The sequence below is a fragment of the Nerophis ophidion genome, linkage group LG07, assembly GCF_033978795.1.
Source record: "Nerophis ophidion isolate RoL-2023_Sa linkage group LG07, RoL_Noph_v1.0, whole genome shotgun sequence".
Lineage (NCBI taxonomy): Eukaryota > Metazoa > Chordata > Actinopteri > Syngnathiformes > Syngnathidae > Nerophis > Nerophis ophidion.
Genome location: NC_084617.1, coordinates 13663517 through 13682311, shown reverse-complemented (window position 1 = coordinate 13682311; position 18795 = coordinate 13663517). Strand labels below are relative to the sequence as shown.

The 18795-nt window shown below is 44.3% G+C and overlaps 1 protein-coding gene across 1 annotated transcript in view; it reads left to right on the top strand.

Moving 5' to 3' along the window:
- The window catches only part of gpatch8 (G patch domain containing 8), a 39062-nt gene extending 22788 nt beyond the window's left edge, over positions 1-16274 (top strand). Inside the window, exons 5-10 of the mRNA XM_061905375.1 lie at positions 6868-6935; positions 7029-7115; positions 10891-11034; positions 11121-11245; positions 11338-12052; positions 12518-16274. Coding sequence (XP_061761359.1) covers positions 6868-6935; positions 7029-7115; positions 10891-11034; positions 11121-11245; positions 11338-12052; positions 12518-15619 — 4241 coding nt within the window. The 3' untranslated portion in view covers positions 15620-16274. The remainder of the gene's footprint in view (positions 1-6867; positions 6936-7028; positions 7116-10890; positions 11035-11120; positions 11246-11337; positions 12053-12517) is intronic.
- The last annotated feature ends 2521 nt before the right edge of the window (positions 16275-18795 follow it).

The following is an 18795-nucleotide window of genomic DNA, read 5'->3' as shown; positions in this document are numbered from 1 at the left end:
GAAACAATTTTTCCTTTCTTCTTATTCTTTACTATTATTATTGCAGCAGAGAAGACTGATTTAACATATCAAAAAATGGACCAAACTGGCAAGCATGCGAGCACGTTTTTGCAATAGCAGGAAACATGACCAAAATCACCAAATACCATATTCTGTAAGATGTACAACTAGTAGTCGGGCCGTATTGTCCTGCAGGTAAGGATGTGTACTGTTTGCATTTTAACCAATACTTGTACTGAATTGGTGCTTTAAAATGGTGTCGGAGCCCGAGCTGGTACTTTTTTTGTAGAATAATAACGCCTTTTTGTTTCAATGGAATTTTGTGACATTCAAGTTGAAAAGACTGGTAATTTAAATACTTCAAATATCTAAATTGAATGATTACTAAATGATTCATAAAAATATAAGAACATCTACAACAAATTATTGCACAACATAGAGAACGTGAAAAAAAATACTTCCTTGAGTCAAATGTTTTTATTCCTCTTTGATGCCAGAGTGATTCCCTCTGTTGTTGTTGTGGCTACTGGCTAGGCTAGCGCTGTGGTGGTCACGGTGTTATTAGATAGCGATGCTTTTGGCGGGGGGTTTGGTCCACAACAACGTTTTTAAAATGTATGCAAGACTCCATGCTTCTTTCGGGACGCTAGATTACGTACTCGCCCAATATCATCACTGAGTCTGCATTCATTCAGCACGGGAATAAGGTACCGATAGTTTCTTATTTTATGTTCTGTGTACTGCCGTGTTTTGTTGTTCTCCCTACTTGCAGGTTCCATGTTTTCATGGTATTTCTAGTATTTCTTGGTGATTAGTGTGGTTTTCTAATAGTTGGCGTGTTTAATGTGATATAATATGTCACGGACCAATGAAAGGAACACGTTGCAGGCCTAACTGGCCCCTGAGATGCACTTTGGTCACCTGGAGTGTAGCGATTATAATTAGTTTTCTTGCCACCTAAAGTTAAAATTTGTTAATACGGTCAAACCTCGGTTTTTGTTTGAGTTGGTGTTTGATGAAAATTTTTTGTAGCATTTGCTTCAAATTTGTTTGCATACCATCTCAGTTATCGTACTAGTCCGTTTGCCCGCGTGTCATTCTGCAGTGCCCCCCAAAAATTCCACTTTTTATTCAGTAGGACTGAAAAATAGGCCACTATGGGCCCAATGAAAGTTGCGAGTGCCAGCAGTTTGAACAAGAATGTGGGAAACACTATTGTATTTAAGAAATAGAGTGGTTAAGTACGAAAGTTGGCTCCTGGACTGTTAATTCATTCTGGTCAAGTGGTTTCCGAGCGCTTCTGGTACATAAAAAATAGAAATATCTTTGCATTGGCGTGGATAATGCTGTTAAGCCTGTAGAGACGAGCACATTTGATGATTGCTGCTTCAGCTCCGTCGGTGTTGGCACAGGAACTCCATCACAAACATCAAGGAAATAAACCTCACCTCACAGGTCTTCTAATGGCTGCTGCGTTCTGGGCAGGCTGACAAGTGCTCAAATGCCGACAATGCACAAGTTTGCTTGTGGGCTTTTGCATTCTCACACTAAGCCTGTTCGTCCTTGAGCAGCAGCAACATCGGTATTCTATCCGACGCGATAAGGACGTGCGCCTTCTGCGGCGAGTACAACAAAATTGCCGAACTCTCCCTCGGCATCGCTGATGCTGTGCACTTACGTAAGCATCCGGCTTTGTCTGCAGATGGCTCTGCAGCAAAGTGCCTGGAGTTGTTCACTTGAAATGTTTGTCGTCCTGCTGGATGCGTTTGATGTTGAAGGGCAATCATTTTAATCCTCTCCCTCTTTTTCAATTTGAAGTGACAAGCATTATGTCCCCGTTTTTTAGTTTTTTCACTGTATTGACTGTGTTCTTATTCTTCTTTTGTCCCTTTTTTGCCCCTTTTTAGGTAAGGTTTGTTGGATCCCTTCTGTATGTCCGTATGCGTGTGTGTGTGTGTGTGTGTGTGTGTGTGCGTGCGCGTGCGTGGGTGTGTTTTCTTTCTCCTATTCCGCAGTTCACCTCAGTGTAATCCACCCCCCTTTTTTTACAGTACACTGTAGGCTAATGGCCTCTGTCAGCTTCGTTGTCTCTGCTTCATAATCACTAAACCTTTATTTCAATCCGCCCTCGAGTAAACCCTTTGATTTCAACTCAACAACAGCAATTCGCTTCAATCAACGTAGTCGTAAGAAGCCGTGATTCCGCCACATTTCTTTTTAGAATCATCCTTTATCACTAGGTTGTTCCCCCCTCACATCCCTTTTGAGTTTCCGTGGCTGCTGTTGGGTATCTGATTGGCTGTAACCACGACTCAGACTTTGAATGGCTTGCCGAGTAGAGCAACTTCCCCTATCTGCTTGTTTGCCTGTTTCAACCTCTTAAAAAAACAAAAAACCTGTGACACTTGGGTGCGTGCGTTTGCTTGTTCGGTGGGACTGAGATATGTGTGTGTGCTTTTGTGTGTGTGTGTGTGAATGTCCGTAACTGACCGGGCCATAGTGTCAGCTTACAGGGAAAACCTCACCACCCTCCTACACCCGAAATGTCTGTTGCCACGGTTACACACGCTCATCCTCCCCTTCTTTCTCTGCGGCCCCTTCCTCCTGCACTGCATGCTTGTCCCGGAGGTGCACTGTTGCCTGGCTCCAACTGTCACACGCCCCCTGGGCTTTAAGCAGTGGCATTACACGCGTGGGGGAGGAATGAAGTGTCACACACTAGCACTGTTTATAAGGGGACCTATGATGAGTTTATTCTATTTGACTTACTAATGTTGTTACAATGTTGGATACTTGCATTAAACCAGTGTTTTTTAACCATAGGGCCACAAGCGCCCCCTACAAGGTCGCAAAAAAAATACATCTTTTTTTTAGCTGTGGTTCGTATGGGCTGCTGCGGCATTCAGTTGTAATACACTTTTCCACCACTTGTGGCAGTAATGACAATATCAAACAAACAGGAAGTCTCAAGCTAAAAATCATAAAGCAGTTTCTTCGGCTCAAAAATGTGATATATATAAATTAATATAAGAAATGTGTTCTATTAAACCACTAATGGTAACATACAGTAAACTGGCCGGTGGTGGTGTTATATTTTTTTGCTTTGAAAAAATTTACTTTTAAACAGCACCTTTTAAATATATATATTTATTTTAACAGCATACTTTTTGAAAAGATAAATTCTAATACCTTTGGGCGTAGTGTCATTTGCAATGTAGGATCTTGCAGACAGACTTAAAAAATATGGGTTATAAAAGTGAATGGAGCGAAATTGACACCAAAGAAAAACCAATATGTATTGTGTAGACCACAAGGTAAATGTAGATTAAAATCATCATAGGTGTACCTCTTTCTTTTTTTTTTTTACACATGAGTCAATCACTGCTTAAAGTCTGGCAGGCCATTTTTCTTCAGGTACATTTGTGTGTCACATGTTCACCCTACGGAGGTTTAAGTGCATCCTAAAACAAGCTTGTAAGGGTTTAACTTTGCTCACTCACCTGAAAGGAGGAAGGCGGTGGCCACTCATCGTCTCATGCATTTCATATTTCGTTTTTAAAGACATAATAGTATGTCTTATTTTTGATTCACTAGCACCCTCTGCTTTTTTTTCATTTTCAGCAGTTAAATGATCAGACTGTGTGTAAAGTCATTCCTCACCCAGAAAAGCCTCTGCTAAAATGATCCGATGGGGTTTCAAATGATTGCTTTTTTAAATGTTTTTGCTTGGCACTATATGGACTATAATTGAAAACATACCATGCATAATCCAAACGGTGGTCATCCCTGTGCAGATATTTTACTTTTCTGCAAGGAATTGTGGCCATTTGTGAGGTCAGTGGTTGCTTGTCTCCGTTCTAGTCTGACCCAAAGGTTGTTTGATGGGCTTGTAAGCCTTCCTCAATATGTAAATAAAAGGTGGATCCTGCCCACTAATTGATTAATTGGACGCTGAAGAAGTGTATCCCAGTCCTTGTGTCCATATAGTGCAGCAACAGGAGATAGAGTATGAGATTGGGGTCCATCTTTTGAGGCATATTCTGGTTGAGGTAGTGGGATCAGCGACGTTAGAGCACTGGAATCGGGGATTTTCGAGAGGGTGATGAGGGAACCTGTAAGCACCTAGCTGTGTGTGAAGGGATGTGGGGTGGGGGCAGGGTTAAGGGGGGAGACACACCGACACCCCTCAGGTAATGATCCCCCTGCACTCTTCCCGAACCCCACAACCACACGTACACACAGAACAACCCCACCCTCCCCTCTCTATGTGTCTCAATCTTCCTGCTTAACCAATTGGTGTTTCTTTTTTACAGCCTTTTGATCCTGCCCATGTTGTGCTGATGGTAAACTTAGTGGTAAATGTTATTTTATCCCCCAATTAATTTTTTATTTTTTTGGTTTGTTTTCTCCCATTTTTTTTGTTTTGTTTCTCCTGTCATCACAGCACCAATGCTACTTAGACTTTTCAATTCTCTTTGTATTAGTCTTCATTCTGCTGCTTGTGTATATATTATCATGCATTAACTATTACTCTTAGAACATTGTCATTTTGTTTGTTTTCAGTTTTTTTTTTTACCTTGTGATTCACACCTTGTGATTTAGATGCACATTGTTGTTGTCTGGTCCCTTTCTTTCCCCCTTCTGGGATGGGTAATGTGGAAGTATTGTCACTGTGTGTGTGTGAAGATTTGGTGATAGGTTTTGGGATGCAATTTGTTCATGAATCTTTTAATTCCGGGCCTGGTTTGTGACTCCCTCCAGACTCACCACTGCAGTGGGCTGACTTATACCCCCCAAACACAGTATACACATTTAACTCTTGGTAATGTTTTGATCCAAATATCAGACAAACAAACGCTCCTTTCCATTGCACAGTACTGACTTGTTTTCGACACAATAATGTGTGACCTCTGGGATCATGCTTTTTGATGCTATTCAAAGTCTGCAAAAAATGTTCTTTCTTGAGGGGGCGCAAGTGAAAATTTAGAAGCACAAGGACATGTCTAACGTATGTCGAGCTTAGCATGTTTACCTTTTGAAATGAACTTGACTAAAATAGAAGCAAACGCCAACCTTGTGTGTTTATTGGAGGACATGTGGATGTTAACTGGCGGTCCAGCTGAAAGACTGCTTGTATCAGAAATTTTAGATGCAAGATGGTATAATCAAATACTTGTGTTTTTGCAGATATCCGACCGATATTAATATTGGATCAAATCGGTTTTACCCATATCACACAAAATACTCCAGTGTAATTACACCAAAATAAACTCCCCTTGATGCAGAATCAATGGGACTCATTTCCTTATTCCCATGCAATTTATTTTGCTAGCTTACTATAACTGCATGTAATGAATGTAAGAGGCTCAATCAAGCGTGACAATGTGACAAATGGGTGTAATTGGAGATTCTTTCAACATAAGATTCCCACCAGACAAAATTAGAATTGCTTGTACATTTCTAAGAACTGTCTGCGTCAGTGTCCTGATAAAATAGCCACAAAACAAGGATTATGAACCTGTGAATTTTTGAGTCTTTTTTAAATTTAATAGGAAATACACATATGGTCCCTTTCGTTTACCCTCCCTGCACCCATCCACTTATCAGGCAGGATACGATGGTGTGCTCATTATACTCCCTAATTTACAGTATGCTGCAGAGATGCTCATTCTCCCCCCTGATAAAAATGGTCTGGTACTGTGCAGTGGTGAAGGGGGCAAAATGAAAAAATAGAAAGCAGTCTCGGAAAGCCAAAAGACACTGCAGTGGAACTGAGACTCCAGGCAGGCCATGACGACGTTACAATGCCCATGCATTTGTGATCTCAGAACTGAATGTCATTGGGCTGTGATGACTCAATTACTAAAAGGAAGGAAAGAAAGGAAATAATGCTCTTAGCTTCCTGCGGGAAGATAAGAATGCCCTGTCGAGATTGATGCATTCATAACGCCCCCAACCTCCAAAAGGGTTTAAATTCAACTTGTGGTGATGTCATATGCCCAATGGTGTACATGTCAATGTGATTCATTGCAAGCACAGATGTGTGTGAGGAGGGGGGGAAAAAAAGCTGAAACCAAACTGAAATGATAATCGGTAATATTTGGTTGTTGTATCTGGCTGGTAAGAGGAGCAACATAGACTGGTCCAAATCATTTTTATTTTCCTGAGAATTCTTGTCTATCTCTGTCCTACCCCGATCCCCATGTTTTAGCAGGTAAGTATCTCCATCCCTTGCACTGTCACCACGGCGATACCTTGGCCTGTGACGTCACTCTGCTGTAGTTCATTGCTTGTGTCTTGTTTTTAATTTGATTTTTTACTACAGTATGTCTTTCTCTCTGCTTTGTTTGGCTGATTATGAGTGGATTAAGCCGTTACGTCTCAATCTTCCAAAGTAGTGTTGATTTTTGTATATTTTTCTTTCTTTTCTTTTTTTTTTTTGGTCGTCTTTGTTTGTTTTTCTACCGTTACATTCCTTCTCATCTAGCTCTTTTCACAGCTTATGTCAAATAGCATTGGGGAAAGAAGCACATTTGTAAAACTGTCAAAACACTGGGTGGTTTTGTTGTCCTCCTGGATGATGATGATGACGATGATGGTGACGATGCAGCTGTGCCAGCCTGTTTCACTTGAATAGTCTGTATTTTAATACAAGAAGCAATGCTAACTTGCTGTCTTGTCAGTAAGCTGTGAGAATGGCTGGTGTTTGGTTCACTGTAGCTTTCTGGTCTCTCTGCACTTAAAAAGGCAAACTTCTCTAACCCCAGCACCCTATGCTCTCTAAAAGCAGGCTATCTCCGAGCTGGCTTTCCATCACACGTACCAAAACAACTCAACCTGTCGTCTCTCTGTCTCTCTTTCCGTCAGGACGCACGGACCCCGTGCCCATCATTCTTAAGTATGATGTCATGGGGATGGGACGAATGGAGATGGAGGTAAATGGCTTGTTCTCCATAAATTTTATTTATTTATGTATTTATTTTTTCAAATTGTGTATTGTAACCGATGCTTTTGATTTTTTTATTTAGCTGGACTATGCAGAGGATGCCACAGAGAAAAGACGAGTCCTTGAAGTGGAGAAGGAAGAGACAGAAGAACTACGGCAAAAGTACAAGGTACAGTCCACAAAGTAATTATAAATAAAGGAATAAATAAAAATACCGTATATTTCGGATTATAAGTCGCTCCGGAGTATACGTCGCACCGGCCAAAAATGCATAATAAAGAAGGAAAAAAAACATATACACGTCGCACTGGAGTATAAGTCGCATTTTTGGGGGAAATTTATTTGATAAAATCCAATAACAAGAATAGACATTTGAAAGGCAATTTAAAATAAAGAACAGTGAACAGGTTGAATAAGTGTACGTTATATGACGCAGAAATAACCAACTGAGAACGTGCCTGGTATGTAAACCAACATATTATGGCAAGAGTCAATCAAATAACTATAACATATAGAACATGCTATACGTTTACCAAACAATCTGTCACTCCTAATTGATAAAGTCGATGAAATCTTTTTCCTCGATGTCGCTTCTAAACAACTATGCCAACCCCAAAGGTATGCGCCGCTTCCTCTTGTCGTTTTCTGCTGCATATTTCACTACGTCCAGCTTGTAATCTGCAGTACATGATTTCCTTTTCGGTGCCATTTTTGTTCAGCCCTTCTCAGTTTTTATGAGTTACCGCCAACGATGAAGTGATCAATTTTAATAGCTACGGCAGTAGTACATAGCAGTTAGCATTCCATGACCCACAATGCACTTCTGCCATGACCCTCACCCGCCGAAGTCTTATTGGTTGACGTGTGTGTGACGATTGCTGACATTTTCTTCGTCTCTTCCGCGAATGAGATAAATAATATTATTTGATATTTTACGGTAATGTGTTGATAATTTCACACACAAGTCGCTCAGGAGTACATGTCGCACCCCCGGTCAAACTATATGAAAAACTGCGACTTATAGTCCGAAAAATACGGTAGATATTTCCAATTATTAACATTTTTGACAGATTAAACCGTTCACAAATTCTTTAAAGGGGAATTGCACTTTTTAGGAATTTTGCCTATCATTCACAATTCTTATTTTTCCTCTTTTTTTATGCATTCAAACTTGTGAATAAGTGTTAGCAAAGTCAGCTAACAATGGAGCCAATAGGAGTCTGTCTATTCCGCTCATCCATCCATTTTCCCTTCCCTTTGGGGTCACTGGGGCGCTGGTGCCTATCTCAGCTACAATCGGGCGGAAGGCAGCGTACACCCTGGACAAGTCGCCATCTCATCGCAGGGCCAACACCGATAGACAGACAACATTTTCACTCACATTCACACACTAGGGACCATTTAGTGTTGCCAATCAACCTATCCCCAGGTGCATGTCTTTGGAAGTGGGAGGAAGCCGGAGTGCCTGGAGGGAACCCACACATTCACGGGGAGCACATGCAAACTCCACACAGAAAGCTCCCGAGCCCGGGATTGAACCCTGACTACTCAGGACCTTCGTATTGTGAGGCAGACGCACTAACCCCTGTTCCACAGTGAAGCCCAACAAGTGCTGTAAAAAAATCCAAAAGCCTCTATTTCGTTTTGTTTACACACTGTAAGTATATATGTAATGTAGTAACCGGTACATTCAAAATAACATGTAATATTGGATTATTTTAAGCAAATGGCAGCGTATTATTTTCACAGACTCATCACAATGTCCGCCTTTCCCTTCAAAAACAACATTACTTCTCATGTAGACTTCATTAGAGACAACAAAGACAACTTGGGGCAAAATGATGAGCTAGAACTTTGTATTTTTGATCCTGAATTTATGAAGGAGGATCTACAAGTATTACAAGATGTGTGCTAAACAGATCCAGCTTTACTGAAACACTAAGCATCATGTAGCAGTATTTCTATGGGCTAAACAATAAATACAAACTACGAACATAATAAAACAATCACTTTCTGTACAATCTCTGCCCTAACTGGGATACTGACTGATGGGATGTTCATATAGTCGCGTTTAGATGAAGATTTATTCCTATTCTTTACGCAAGTAAGTAAATTTAAAAAAGGGGGGGGGCGCGAAAACGATCGTCTTTTCGTGTCTTCCTCACCATCTCTGGGTCTAAGTTGAATGTCAGAATTGACCAAATTCTCGTTTTATGGCTACAATATTCTTGTATCCATGTGAGAGGCATGATTTATAATCTACAAATAACTTTTACCAACCCAGAGGCGACGCAGCAGCATCATCTCAGTATGTCAATAATATGGATGCACAAGCTACTTACCTCTCTGTGACCACAGCACCACTAAAAATAATTTGTAATAGCATTATTGCTAATATTTGGTTAATATTCAGGTCACAAGTTGTTTAAAACTTTCAAGTATGGTTTGTGTTTTTTTTATCTTTTGTTAGAGGGGTTTATGGGCGGAATGGAGTACTCCCATTAGCTGCATTGTTAAACACATCATACTTTACAAATTGGAATGCATAAAAAAAATAAAAACATGTGTTCTTGTCTTCCATAAGAATTGTGAATAATAGGCAACATTCCAAGAAAAGTGCAATTCCCCTCTAAACGGGGACCTTTGATAAATGTTGTCTTTTCCAACTAATTAATGTTGTTAAGATGTTGGCTATTCATGTTAAACAATGCCTAAGTGTCAAATGATAAGGTTCATGCATTTTGGTGGTGTTTGGATGCCTCTACTTGCAATCTGGCTTTGTTGTGATGTCAAACAGGAAACGGTCTCAAAAACAAATGGAACAAACTGACAGGTTTGTGGGCTCAGTTGCACTTGTCTGGTTGAATCTTGACAAATTAGCCCTCGTCGGAGTAGAGCAAGTAAATAGCCCAGACAGGAAGCTGGTAGAATGTGGCAAACAACTTTCAACAACACTTCCTCATTCTCCACAAGGACTTTCAGGATTAGAGGTATTAATGATACGGTTAATATTAGTACTTTAAATTAAAATGAATTAAAAACCGTGATTGATAACTGCACTTTGATAAACTCACAAACTAGCACTAGCTCGCTAGCTTAAATGCTAACATGAAAACGACATAGCTCTTAACAAAACTCAATATAAACACATTGCAGTCTGAGCAACTGAGATATTCAATTGTGCACATTGAAACTATAAGCTGCTTTTAATAGAGTGATCATGCTAAACTCATAGGAAAATAGACAAAGGTCTTTTTAAGGTGCGTTCAAGAACTGCTGAACAGTGTAGGACACCATGAAGCCCACTAGAAATAATAGTACATTTTATTTGTTACGCACTTTTCATTTAATTAAATACTAAAGACCTACAGTAAAAAAATATATATTTAAAGCCATAATAGCTTAGCCATTGAAACCGATAAGAGTTTTCAAACAGTGTGTCTATATATTTTAGTTATTAAAAGAAACAAAAACATTTGTTGTGTAACCATGATAATTGTGGTCGTGGTAACCGCAATATGACATTTTCATATTGTTACATTCCTATTCTCTACCAATAATACTCATAAGAAGTGTATTCATAAAAATCAGGACTCCCAACATCAACCACCTGCACAAGAAAGTCATTACAAGGAGACCACCGGATATCGAAAAAACTTTGGTCAAAATATTTCAAAGTTTTTAACCGCAATATGAAATTTTCATGTTACATTCCTATTCTCCGCCAATAAAACTCATAAGAGGTGCATTCATTAAAATCAGAACTCCCAACATCAACCACCAGCACAAGCAGGTCATTACAAGGAGACTACCGGATATCAACAGCGAAAGAAATACTAAAATTCATTTAAAAATTACTTATCGCCATCAACGTGTTATTTTTGACAGCCCTCAATAAAAATGGCAGTGATTAACCCATGAATTGTTTCTTTCATGGACCACAGGATCAGATGGAGAAGGAGAAAGCCATTGCAAAAGCTTTGGAAGACCTGAGAGCAAACTTTTACTGCGAGCTGTGTGACAAGCAGTACACCAAACACCAGGAATTTGACAACCACATCAACTCCTACGACCACGCCCACAAGCAGGTAATATTTTACTACCTTCTTAAGTGATGGCTGCAGTTTTTTGAAGAAATCTTGATATTCCTTTGGTTCTCCGCACCGTAACACAGAGGCTAAAGGAGCTGAAGCAGCGAGAGTTTGCACGGAATATGTCACGTTCTCGAAAAGGTGGGAAGAAGAAGAAAATGCTGCGCGGTATGCAAGAGCTGGCTGAGCAGAGAAAAGAACAGGACCAGTAAGCCATAGTTGTGTCTGGCATCCTCTGCTGGTAGGCACCATACTGTCCGCCTTTGGTGTTCATAAGCCTCTTGATGTTGTGTGTTTCAGAACTCAGGGAAGTGGTCCCATGTTTAAAACCACCACGATGATTGTGGACGGCAAGAAGGCAGAAGACGACGACATCTTTGCCCCCGAGAGCACCGCTCCCTTGCGAGCGATCGCCACAGAGATCCCCGTTCGAGACAAAACTTGCCATGCCTCCCCCAAGCCGACCTCAATGTTTCGCTCCTCCCTGGGCAGGAACAAGTGCTCTTCCCCAGCAGCTAGCGCTACCTCCAAAGTCAGTGTGTCGTTCTCTTTCGCCAAGAAAACTCCTGTCAAGTTGGAGGCGGCGGCGGCGTTCGCCGACCATGGTGAAGAGGCTGTGGAGGGAGAGGAGGAGGCCCAGGAGGGAGAAAGGCCCGCATCGCAAGATGAAGCATCCGCCTGCAATGCCGACAGCCCTGAAGGAGGATCGCATGGAAGTGATGGAGGGGAGCCCAGTAGTGCAGCCATGACGGAGGAGGGGCCACCACCATCACCGCAACAGCAACAACAGAACGACGGAAGCTCCTTGGCCTCCACTCTGAACAAACTAAAAATGATGATGAAGAAGGAGGAGGGATACAAGGGACAAGAGCCTCAGTACTACCACTACATGCCTCCATCCCACTGTCGAGTGAAGCCCCATTTCCAGTTCCTGCTCTTCATGAAGGCAACAGATCAGGCTCAAAGCAAAGAGGATGAAGAGGAGGATGAGGTGCAGGAGGAGGAAAAGCTTAAGGTACAGAAGCTTCAGGGGGAGAAGCATCAGGGGGAGAAGCACCAGGGGGAAAATATTCAGGGGGAAAAGATTCAAGGGGAGAAGATTCAGGGGGAGAAGATTCAGGGGGAGAAGCTTAAGGGGGAGAAGCTTAAGGGGGAGAAGCTTAAGGGGGAGAAGATTCAAGGGGAGAAGCTTAAGGGGGAGAAGATTCAGGGGGAGAAGCTTAAGGGGGAGAAGCTTAAGGGGGAGAAGCTTAAGGGGGAGAAGCTTAAGGGGGAGAAGCTTAAGGGGGAGAAGCTTAAGGGGGAGAAGCTTAAGGGGGAGAAGATTCAGGGGGAAAAGATTCAGGGGGAAAAGATTCAGGGGGAGAAGATTCAGGGGGAGAAGATTCAGGGGGAGAAGATTCAGGGGGAGAAGATTCAGGGGGAGAAGATTCAGGGGGAGAAGATTCAGGGGGAGAAGATTCAGGGGGAGAAGATTCAGGGGGAGAAACTTCAGGGGGAGAAGCTTCAGGGGGAGAAGCTTCAGGACAGCTCTCATCAGACTGAGTCCAACGTCCCCGAGTGTAATAATGACCAAGATGATGGAACCACCACCTCAACCCCTGATCCTCCGCAGCAGACTCCACCGCCCTCTAAAGTGAAGGAAGAGGACAATGCTTTATGCTCAGTGGAAACAACTACTGAAGTTCCTGCTCTTCCTACAGACAAAGCAGAAACTCCACAAGCGCCTTCGGACTCTAACTCGGGTCCTAAAATCCCTACAGGTCCCTTTTTCCCCGTGTTGAGCAAAAACGAGAGCACCACCCTACAGTGGCCCTCAGAGCTCTTGGAGTTCACCAAAGCACAACCTTCGTTGTCTTACAGCTGCAACCCGCTCTACTTTGACTTCAAGCTGTCTCGCAACAAGGGCCCACGTGCTAGAAAAGTGGCAAAATCTCCAAAGATTTGTGAGCAGCCCGACAAGAACCAAGAGAAGGAGAAGGAAAAGGAGGAGCCTGGTAAAACGGAGCCAGCCGCTAAAGCTGAGCTCAGCGTCAATGACGAGGCCGGCGTGAAGGCTGTGGTGAAGGCCGAGTGCGGCCCCTCTGAAGGCGATGATCTGAAGGCAGTGACCAACAGCGGCGATGTCAAGAAGAAGAAGAAAAAGAAGAAGCACAAGAAGTCCACAAAGCATTCAAAGCGCAAAACAAAAGACAAAGAGGCAGCAGAAGACGGTGAGGGTGAAAAGGATCCCACTCAAGAGACGCCGAAGAAGAAGAAAAAGCACAAAAAAAAGAAGAGCAAAAACAAGGCTGCCGATCAGGAAGAGAAGGCATGTGATGAGAAGGATAAAACCAAAGCAAAGTGCGAAGATAAGTTGGATGTTTCCTCCATTAAGGCGGCAGAAGGAGTGGTTGGCGGTGTGAACAAGAGGAAGCGCAGTGTGAAGGATCAGACCAGCAAGTCAGAAGTGGAGGAGGGCAGTAAGGGAAAAGGTCAAGAAAAAGCGCCTTCCTCCGAGGAGCACGGCACCAAAAAGCGTCAAAAAACTCAGTCCAACGCTCCTCAGAGCACCTCCAGTTCCGCCTCAGCCCAGAAGAATCCTGGTCCAGCCAAAGCCCTCAGCAGCGAAAGTGAGGATGAAGGGGCCTCCACCACCCAACGCTCGCGCCACCACAAGTCGAGTCCTCGGGAGGAGCGGCGCCACCGCAGTGAGGACTCTCATCGCTCCGGCAGCCGCTCGTCAAGACGCGGCAGCAGCCGTGGTCGGCACCATCGCGGCAAAACTTCCCGGAGTCGCTCTTACTCCAGCAGTTCCGAGCGTTCCTCGGCCGGCAGCAGTGCCTACAGTCACAGAAGTCGCAGCTACTCGAACAGCTACAGCGACGACAGCGCCGAAGGGCGCAGGCGAAGGCGCTCTAAGCGCTCTTCGGACTCTGAGTACGAGAGGCGAGGCAGTCGAGGCCACAGGCGGTCGAGGCGGCGTCAGTACTCTTCGTCCTCCTCCGATGATTCACGGTCACGCTCGCGCAGCGACAGCCGCAGGAAGCGGCACCGGCGGCACCACCGCAGTACTTCCAGGAGCTCCAGCAGCTGGAGCCGCAGCACCAGCGCCCGATCTTGGCGCCGTAGCTACAGCCGTAGCCGCAGCTCGGCCAGCCGCTCGTCCAGCTCCACCAAAGCCTCCCCGCATCGGCACGATAACCGAGGCCGAGGGGTCAGCGAGACCAACCGCAGAGACTTTAACCGCTCCAGCATTTATCGATCTCAGTCTCCTCGCTCCAGCTCGCGCAGCCTTAATCGCAGTGCCACGGGCTCGCTGGTGCAGAGGCTGGGCGGGTCTCGGGATGCTGGCGAGCACAAAAACTCTCTCACGGCGCGACAGCTCCTGGAGAAGATTCAGGCAAAAAAGAATTCCAGCAATCCTGTCACAGGAACCAAATCTGGATTGAAGATTAAGGATCCTCCACAGGGATACTTTGGTCCCAAACTTCCCCCGACAGGAAGCAAAAGCATCCTACCACTTTTTGGCAAATTTCAAGCCGGGAAAAAAACGCCTTTCATCCCCCTGACCAGACCTGACGAGGGCGACAAATCAAGAGCGGGGAAGAGCTCGGACGCAGATAGAGAAGTTATCCTGGTGGAGCCCATTCGAGAGTTCCCTCCCCCACCCCCGCCTCCAGCTCCACCAGTGCAAAAACTAGAGGAGACGGTGGTCCAAGAGACAGTGGTCCAAGAACCCCACCTGCTGTTAGAGCAGGAGTCCACTATCTTGATGCCTCAGTATCAGGGGGACTCAGAACAGGACCCCTTGCAGAACCCCATGATGGAGCCCCTCATGCCGGACCAGCAGCCCCCCATGCACGGCTATCCTCTCTACCCCCCGCAGAGTCTGGAGGAGGAAGGCATGGAGGCGGAGGACGACGGCTTGGCTCCTCTTGAGAGTCAGCCCATCACCTTCACGCCAGAGGAGATGGAGAAGTACAGCAAGCTGCAGCAAGCGGCGCAGCAGCACATCCAGCAGCAGCTGCTGGCCAAACAGGTCAAGAACTTCCCCTCAGCTGCATTGGCCGCCGCCAGCCTGGGGCAGGCCCCGGCGCAGCCCACCCTGCAGCAGATCCACATCCACCAGCCTGCCGTGACAGTGGGATCCGGCACGTCCCTCGCCACTGTGCAGCATGCCCTCCTGCAGCACCACGCCGCCGCCATGGGCATCCACCCGGCGCACCACCCTCACTCGGCCCACGCGCAGCTGGCCCAAGTGCACCACATCCCCCAGCACCACCTCACTCCCATCTCCTTGTCTCACTTAGGCCACACCCTCGGACACTCGCTCGGACACTCTTTGGGCCACGCCGGGCTTATCCCCGCCCATCCGACCGCGTTCCTATCCGGTCAGCCCATTCACATCATCCCGGCCTCTGCGCTCCACCACACCCCGCTGGCTCTGCACCACATCCCCCACGCGGCCCTCTACCCCACCCTCTTCGCGCCGAGGACCTCGCAGGCTGCGGCCGCAGCGGCGGCGCTCCAGCTCCACCCCCTCCTCCACCCAATCTTCTCAGGGCAGGACCTCCAGCACCCGCCTAACCACAGCTCCTGAGCACATCTGAAGTTGTTTAACTCCAATTGGACACTTTTTATTTCTCTCATTTGAGGGGACTCTCCAGACACTGGCTTTTTTTTTCCCACGGGGTAAGTAACCAAGATTTTTATTTTTATTTTTTACTTATTTTGACCACTGGACTTTTTTTGTTCTTCATTTCTACATTTTATTTCATAGTTTGCTCATTGATGCAGTCAGTGACACACATAAATATTACAGAAGGATTAAAAACACTATTTTATACTACATATTACCAACACAATACTTAATTACTCTAATATGACTACTTGCTCTTTATCATATCCTCATTTATTTCTAATGCAGTAACGTGTACAAATTTCCATGTGCGGGTTATTAAGGCATTCATTCACATACGCCCTCACATTTTTATTCTCTTTTGCAAAGTTGCAAATATTTTGTTGTTGTTTGTGTTTGCTCACGTTACTGCGCGAGGGCAAAACCGAATGAATTGCACTGAACCCTCGCTTAAAGATGATGCGTTTTGCGTCGGTTAAGATTGTAGTATACTGCAATAATTGTACTTTTCCGTTTTTAAATTATTTTCCAAGAAGGTTTGTTGTTTTTTTTGTTTTTTTGTTTGCTATTGTGTAATTTTTTTGTAAATAATAAAAATGCTGTAGATGAACCTTAACGTTCCGGAGGTTGTTTTTGCTAAAGATAGTTTAAAAAAAAAAAAAAAATAAATAAGAGTCTGGTGGGAGTTTGACCCTTTTGCATGCTTAAGATTACAATTAGGATCCAAAATGGACCCACTCATAAAAGTGTTAAAAGTCAGCAAAAAATGCATTCCTTTTTTTGTTTTACTTTCATCGCTTGAAATCTTTGAACAACTTCAGATCATACTTGCCAACCCTCCCGATTTTCCCGGAAGACTCCTGAATTTCAGTGCCCCTCCCGAAAATCTTCCGGGGCAACCATTCCCTTGATATCCACCCGGACAACAATATTGGGGCCGTGCCTTAAAGGCACTTAAGCGTCCTCTCTCACCTGAAAAGGAGACTATTATATCTGTCTCCGTTATCCATAGGTTTATCTATAACCCATAAAGTAGGCAGGCACGGAGCTATTTCTCAGCGTGTGTTAATTCCAGCCGGCACGTTAATACACTGACACACAGCATCCGGACTCCCATCATGCATTGCTTCAAAACTAGGGCAAGTAGTAATGTCCAAAAAATTAACAGAGATGAAGCAGAAGAATGAAGAAGAGACATGGCAACGACGAGTAAGGAGAAGAAGTACGCTTGCAAGTAGGGATGATACTCGAAACCGGTTTTCCCGGTTGTTCGATAAGAAAAGAACCGAGTCCTCGGGCTCGAACCCCTTTTTGATAACCGGTACCCATTACCGAGACCACTATAGTAAAGAGAAAGAGTTGGTTCTCTATTCGAATCCGTCCCGATTAGAAATGCTCCGTGAGACATCACAAGAAACGATGTCACATAGCTCAGTCATTAGGCGCAGATAGCGAAAGCAGGAAAACAACGGACGGGAAAAAGCACTCCAAGGTGTAATAAAGTTCAAAACAAAAGATATAATCCAATGAATAACTTTACTGAGAGATTTGAGCAGGGTACAAACACATGACCAACACTTTTACGACCAACCGGAAACATAGCAACCAGGCTAGCAACGCACATCCTTTACGGCAGCTGCCGCAACGTTCTTAAAGCAACCGCAGCACATACAGTGCGAGTAAAAAGTATTTGATCCCTTGCTAATTTTGTTGGTTTGCCCACTAATAAAGACATGATCATTCTATACTTTTTATGGTAGTTGTATTCTAACATGGAGAGACAGAATATCAAAACGAAAATCCAGAAAATAACTTTCAAGAATATATTTTAATTCATTTGTATTTCATTGAGGGAAACAAGTATTTGATCCCTCTAGACAAAAGCAGTTAATACTTGGTGGCAAAGCCTTTGTTTGCGAGCACAGCGGTCAGACGTTTGTGGTAGTTAACCACACGGTTAGCACACATATCAGGGAGAATTTTGGCCCACTCTTCTTTGCAGATCCTCTCGAGATCATTCAGGTTGGTGGGCTGTCGCTTGGTAACTCGGACCTTCAGCTCCCTCCATAGATTTTCAATATGATTGAGGTCCGGAGACTGGCTGGGCCAATCCATGACCTTAATATGGTTCTTCTTGAGCCACTATTTTGTTGCCTTTGCTGTATGCTTTGGATCGTTGTCATGTTGGAAGACCCAACCACGGCCCATTTTCAGCTTCCTGGCAGAGGGGAGGAGGTTGTCCCTCAAGACTGCACGGTACATCGCTCCATCCATCTTCCCACTGATGCGGTGTAGTAGCCCTGTGCCCTTGGCAGAGAAACACCCCGAAAACATAATGCTTCTACCTCCATGCTTGATGGTGGGCACAGTGTTCTTTGGGTCATAGGCAGCATTTTTCTTTCTCCACACACGACGTGTAGAGTTTAGGCCAAATAGTTCAATTTTGGTCTCGTCTGACCATAGAACCTTCTCCCAATCACTTTGTGCATCTTTCAGGTGATCATTGGCATACTTTAGGTGGGCCTCCACATGTGCCTTCTTAAGCAGGGGTACCTTTCGGGCACTGCAGGATTTTAACCCATTCCGTCGCAAAGTGTTGCCAACTGTTTTCCTGGTGACTGTGGTCCCAGCTGCCTTGAGGTCATTCACTAACTCCTGCTGAGTGGTTGCAGGACGATTTCTCACAGTTCTCATGATCATTGCAACCCCACAAGGTGAAATCTTCTGTGGAGCACCAGATCGAGGTCTGTTGATGGACATGTTATACTTTTTAAATTTTCTAACAGTTGCACCAATGTTTGTTACTTTGATTCCCAGCATCTAGCTAATGTTTTTGTAGCCCATTCCAGATTTGTGCAGGTCAACAATCCTGTCTCTGAGGTCCTGAGAGAGTTATTTTGTCTTACCCACGTTGGAGAGCTTGGAATCTGTCTGAGGCTCTGATCAGGTGTCTTTTATACAGGTTATTAGTTAGAACAGGTGTCTTCAATTCAGTCTTCAATTCCCAAGTTGATTGGGAGTGTCTAACTGCTCTGTGAAAGCCAGAAATCCTAAGGCACACTAGGGGATAAAATACTTTTTTCCCCTCAATGAAGTACAAATCAATTAAAATATATTCCTTAAAGTTATTTTCTGGA